General features: G+C 42.1%; 1 protein-coding gene across 1 annotated transcript in view; it reads left to right on the top strand.

Moving 5' to 3' along the window:
• The window catches only part of ptchd1 (patched domain containing 1), a gene marked incomplete at both ends in the record, with an annotated part of 14973 nt that extends 9776 nt beyond the window's left edge, over window positions 1–5197 (top strand). The window contains 2 exons of the mRNA XM_083670032.1: window positions 1–196; window positions 4097–5197. The exon at window positions 1–196 is cut by the window's left edge and continues 517 nt beyond it. Coding sequence (XP_083526158.1) covers window positions 1–196; window positions 4097–5197 — 1297 coding nt within the window. The remainder of the gene's footprint in view (window positions 197–4096) is intronic.
• Between the last annotated feature and the right edge of the window lie 1221 nt (window positions 5198–6418).

The raw sequence follows: 6418 nt of genomic DNA, 5'->3' as shown, positions 1-6418 counted from the left end.
TGCACACACACACACACACCCGCACACACATGCTCCAACGCCGGTAAGCCCCGACCCTCATCCCGAGGACTCCCACTTGTTGCTAGGCTGCGTGCGTCGTTGCTACGGAGACTGGATCACCAACACCTACGTTAAGCCCTTTGTTGTTCTGCTGTATCTGGTCTACATCTCCTTTGGCCTGATGGGATTCCTACAGGTAAGACACACACATACGCACGCGCGCACGCACACACACACACACACACACACACACACACACACACACACACACACACACACACACACACACACACACACACACACACACACATACACACACACACACACACACACACACCTACACACATATGATACATAACTGTATTTGGGTATTACATAAATAAAAGGGCCAAAATCAGGGAATGTTTTGATTCCAATTTCCTTATTATGTTTATGCAGTTTCACATGTGTAGTTACAGGAATAAAAGTCAAGATAGGTAAATTGGGACCATCAGCTTTTTTCAATGAGCCAGCGCCTTTTCCCAATTATTTAAGCTGAATATACATTATAAAGATGCATAATACTGCCATGCATCTATGAAAAGATATGTATCATTTTATTTCACACAATTTTTGCCAAATCTTTGATAACACCAAGCATAAGACAGGATTAAACATACATTACTTTGCTTGGATGTTGCTTTGTTCCTCCTTTATACCTTCATGTAATTACATGAAATAAAGTGTCAGGTTATTAGGGTCTGTAAAAGGTCTGTACATTAAAGTGGATCGATGCATAAAAGAAGATCTATTGACCATAAATGTATGATTTGTATTAGCATTGTTATCCATCAAGACCAGTAATAGGCCTAAGTATGAAAGCAGATTGTTGAGCGATTTTCACATCGTAAACGGCAACAGGAAGGGAAAATCTTTGGGACAAAAAATTACAGGCCAGTAATTGAAAGCGGGTTAATGCACAGAATATGCCCATGGCCATAGTAAGTGTAACATTAGGCTGCAGTAACATGAAACATAAGCTATTTAGAAGCTATTTTTTCACACCACTTTTGTACAGTTGAATCTTACCCTGACAGCATTGTATGTGTCTATATTGATTTCTACCTTAGTGTGAACAATGCAGCTGCTCGCCCCTCCTAGCAAGAGCATCAAAGTCTGATGTCATTCTTGACGTAGAGATGCGCAGTACAGAGGACAGATGATGGTCTGTTAACCGTGATCTGTGACCAGATTTGTTAGAGGTCATCACAGAGAATGTTTGTTTGTACACATACGGGGAGCCGAATAACACTAGCATTCATGGGGATACCTTAATGAGAATACTACTGTAAATAAATAGAGTACAACATGATTTGTAAATATGGCTAAAGATTTGTGAATAAATACTCTTACATGTGCAAACAAATGTCACAATGTGTGAATAAAAATGAAAGCAGTGACAAACATCTTTCCAACATTATGAATAAAAGCATTGCTTTGTGTAGGTATCCAATAATGTCAATACAAGGCTTTTAAATAATATGCTTCTAAAGGCATTAGATATGTCCAATCTGCATTTGTGGATCAAATTACGTCTGTGGATTTGTTTTCATTTGTTTACAGAATTTTGGCACTAACATTCCGCATATATAGAGAAATGATCCACAAATCAATTTCAGTTGGCCATCTCTAATCTTGGCGGAAGCTATAGCTAGAAAGGCTTCTGCAAAACGTCCTTTCGCGTTGACTTGGTTTATACCATAGATCTTTACTACGTTTTATACTCAGAGGGCGACTGTCTTTTGACACAACAAGTCGCAAATACGTTATGAACATTCCGTTGTTGCTCAACATCATTTTTGGTCGTTGTCGTCGAAACGTATAAACAGAGAACGACAGCTCTGCAACAGGTAGACGCCAAGTGGAGTCCTTGGTACGACCCTAAAACCCTAACCATTTACCTATCCATGCAACACTGTGTATTGCGCAATATCCCAGACATGAATTATGCTGATGAGGCTGCTTTTACCTGCTCTATTACAACCCAATGATCGCTGTTTATCTACTAAAAATTGTTGATCAAAGTGAGTATTAATCTAGCTGGCATTTTAACAAAGATGCTTGTTTGTCTTTCTACAGCTAGCAAAGTGGTTAGCTTGTCAACTGAAATGATGATCATTGACAAATGTTTGATTTAGCAAAGTTTTACTCAGTACAATAAAATGAGTCCACACACAGTGAACCTTTCATAGGTAACAGCTTAACAGGCGAACTAAACACAGGAAAATGTCTAAACTTTTTTTAGTTTTTTTTAATGTGACGAAATAAAAGCAGGGATTTCCACCAGAGAATTTTAGTGGTGCATCGCGGTCAGGTAACCAAACCAACAGATACAAAGAATGGGTTGAGCAAATATTTTATAGTTGAATGGAGATAGCCAACTGAGATTCATTTAATTTTCTCAATGAACGCACAGAATGTTGGCGACAAAATTCTGTAAAGAAAAGAAAACAAATCCACCGACCTGCAAATGCAGATTCCACAGTTCTAACACTAAAGTGTTGTAGTATTGAAATGATTGGATACCTACACAAAGTATTATTATTAATTACAACCACAGTATAATTGCGAACCCAATAGGCTTGTCTACACTTTTATTCACACATCTTTAGCATATTTATAAATCATTTTGCATTTATTAAAATGTTGGTTTACAAATACAAATCAATAAGTGTTTGTGTGTGGATAGTAAATTATATTTGTGCTTTGTGTTTTTTTGTTCACAGACCATGGTACACATTTGTGAGTTGTACTCTATTTATTTACAATAATATTGGCATTAATCTATCTCCATAAGCATCCACTGGGTGTGTTTTCGCATATGTGGAAACGTTGTTTCACTCAGTGCGTGTTGTACTTCTCCTTCAGAGTAGAGTTGTAGGTCAGTTCCAATTGTGCATCATTTGGTGCTTTCTCTCAGTCGAAAGACTTCCATCGTTGCCAGTGTTGGAAAATGAGCTAACAACTTTTCGCTAGAACTCGTAGAGCAAAAGCAGCTGCTTCCAAAGCTTTCACAAATATTTTTCCACAAACTCATCCTTCCCCTGTAATTTCACATTAAGTTAATTCAGATGCCCCATTAAGTCCGCTCCAAAAGCAAAGTCTCACAGCCAATCCTCATCCTTTAGATCAGGGAAGTCGTACGCTTTCCCCACTCCAACATTTTTTAAATTCCCCCTCTCAGGTCCCCAAGCTTAGCCAGTCACATTTGACTGATTTAATAAGTCGTGGTGCTCTGCACAACTAGCTTTTAAATGTAGGCTACTGGTGATGGTTTAGTCCCCTTTCCCTAACACTTTCCCTAAGATAAAGTACAGGCACAGACTATGTGGGGAAAACGATCTAAGACTGAAACTGTCTCCAATACAACCCCACATTGCAGCGTTATGTGAGGCCATTCAAGCACATCCCTCACATTAATCTGTGGTGAGGTGAGGCATTATGTGTTCAAGTTCAAGTTTATTTTGCCCAATGTATAAGTACAACTTGCAGCAAAATGCTCTGCTGCCAACTCCTTTTCTAACTGTGCAATGTGTGTGTATACAGTGGGTAAAGTAATAGTACTATGTACAGTAAAGTGGATGTGTCTCTGGATATTTAGGATATTTACAGAATTATCGATACAGGTATACAGGTTGTATTGCATGTGTGTTCATTTATTTTTTTACAGATTTTACAGTTTTGTAGTCCACTATAGTCCATATAGCCCAGTTCAAATTGACAGGTACAGTACGGTTTATGGCTATAGTCCAGTTTGTTACTGACCAGTTTTGTTGACCTTGTTATGTGTTATGTTCTGCGTCAGTTTAGGTGCTGATCACCTCTTTAAAATCCAAATAAAAAGCAGGAATTATTGGTTATTCTGTCTCATATATTTATAATTTATGTATACTATATATATGTGTGTTTACTTTTTATTTATGCAGCAGAATTACAAACAAAAAATATTGTAGTGTTGCTGGGGGTACTCAGTAGGATGTAGAGTGTCTCAGGGAGTACATGACTGTTTAAAGTTTGGGAACCACTGCTATCCTTATGTTCTTCTTACTTCCTGCAGGTAACCCAGGGCTCGGACCCCAGTGCTCTTGTTGCCATGGACACGGGGACGGTGTTGTACGCACGTGCCCAGCAGCGTTACTTCAGCGCCTACTCTCCTGTGATTGGTTTTTACGTTTACGAGAGCGTCCCCTACTGGAATGCTTCGGTACAGCGCGACCTGCTAGAATACGCCAAAGGCTTCCAACGAATCAGCTGGCTGGAATCCTACCTGGACTACCTGTCGGAACACAACCTGTCCACCAGTCAACCCCGGGAGAGCTTCACCCGCACGCTCCGCCTCTCCTTCCTCCGCGAGCCACGCTTCGCCCACTTCGCCGACGACATAATCTTCAACGAACTCGGCCAGGGCGAGGAGCCAGAGGTGGCCGCATCCCGCGTCTTCCTGGTCGCCAAGACAACGGAGAACAAACGGGAGGAGATGTCCGTCTTGCTGGACACACTGCGCCGCCTCTCGCTGACGTCGCGTGTCCGCTTCATCATCTTCAACCCTTCCTTTGTCTACCTGGACCGCTACGCAGCCGCGGTCAGCTCTCCTCTGAGACACTCCCTCCTGGCGGTCCTCTTCCTGTTAGGGTTATCCTCTCTGGCCGTGGTGGAGCCGCTGGTGTCCGTCTGGCTCGGGCTCACCCTGGTCTCAGTCCAGTTTGGGGTGGTGGGGTTCATGACTCTCTGGGGGGTGGAACTCGACTGTGTGTCAGTATTATGTTTGATCTCGGCCCTGGGGCATTCTACGGACTGCTGCGGACCACTGCTGTGTGGCTTTGCGTCGGGCCGGGGGGATAGCAGGACTCGCTGGGTCCGAGTGGCACTGGAGAGACATGGGGTGCCCTCCCTGCAGACGCTCATCTGTTACAGCGCTGCCCTAGTGCCTGTCGGGTGCGTGCGCTCCAACCTCACACACACTATCTTCCGCTGTTTCACCCTGACGGCCGGCTGCTCAGCCCTTCACACGCTCGCCTTCCTCCCCACCCTCCTCACCTTCCTCCCACCCTCCAAGACGCGCGGCCACCGGCCCGGGGGGGAGGGGCTCAGACAGGAAGTGGAGTGCGTGGAGATGAACGACAGCACGCGCGTGGTGGACCAGATCACCACTGTCTGACAAGACATGATGTTGTCATCTTAGCCCTGGGTCGCCGTGGCGACCAGCTGTGTTTGGATGGACGCCTGGGGGGCGGGGCCATCTGTGACAGGTGTACTGAGCAGCCAATAAACATGCTGCTTTTACAGACGAGCGCTTCGTTCAGAGAAAGAGGAGAGATGGAGATAGAAAATGAGAGAGATGAAAACAGTTGACAAAAGAGAGAGAGAGGGAGAGAGAGAAAGTCAAAAAAAGAGAGAGTGGTGCAGTGTCTCTATGGTTACCCTCTTGTTGCTAGTGTTGCTGTAGCGCATATTAATGAGCTATCCCCTACATGACCAATCAGTAGCTGGGCAGCAGCATGAGTCAGCACTGGACATGACATCACAGGAACAAGACAAGACCCCTAACTTGCTTTAGAATTATGGCTATGGGTCTAGGGATCTATTTCTCACATGGGGACTCACTCTGAAATCACTTAACATTACAGCTCTGAATAAGTGGGTAATAACATCGTAATAACCATGGTACTTACCAGTAATTACCTGTAGTTACCAGTAACAACAAAGACAATTGCCTTGTTATTTGATAAGATGGACTGTAGTTTTATATTATATATGTTATATATGATTTTATATATATATTATTAGTAATAATAAGCTATTTTATATATATATAAAATAGCTTATTATTACTAATGTCAACGTCTCAATGTGTTAATAAGGGAACATGTACATGTACATTAACTGTATGTAATCATCCATAAACCCATGTAGCCTATACATCTGACACATTGGGTAGCTTATTGCTGTGTTAATGATGCAGTGGATGCATGCATACTGATAGGTATGACTGTAGTATCACTGACTGATGGTCTAACAGTTAATATAGCATTTTCCAGCTTGGATACCACTTTATTTCATAGTAACTGCCTTCTGTGTTTTTGCGTGACAAACCATGGTTTTAGTTGTGAGGTTAAGATGAGATACAAGGCTAGAACAAAATGGACAAAAGTAATATAGTGTATTTCAATAGTAGTAGTTCTATGTCTCTTGGTTATAAATCAAATTAAATGCTGCTCATCAGTTTCAGTGATTCAAGAACAATATGGAAACAGTGTAACAATAATACAGAAACGAGCATCTTTCATACAAAATGATTAAGTGAAACTACAATCTGCCTTACCTTGTAATAACAAGGTAATTGCCTTTCTTGTTACTGTTACTGTAACTATCAGTAGTT

This window comes from Argentina silus, assembly GCF_951799395.1.
Source record: "Argentina silus genome assembly, chromosome: 1".
Lineage (NCBI taxonomy): Eukaryota > Metazoa > Chordata > Actinopteri > Argentiniformes > Argentinidae > Argentina > Argentina silus.
The sequence above is the reverse complement of the archived record's forward strand: the minus strand, read 5'-3'. Positions and strand labels throughout refer to the sequence as shown.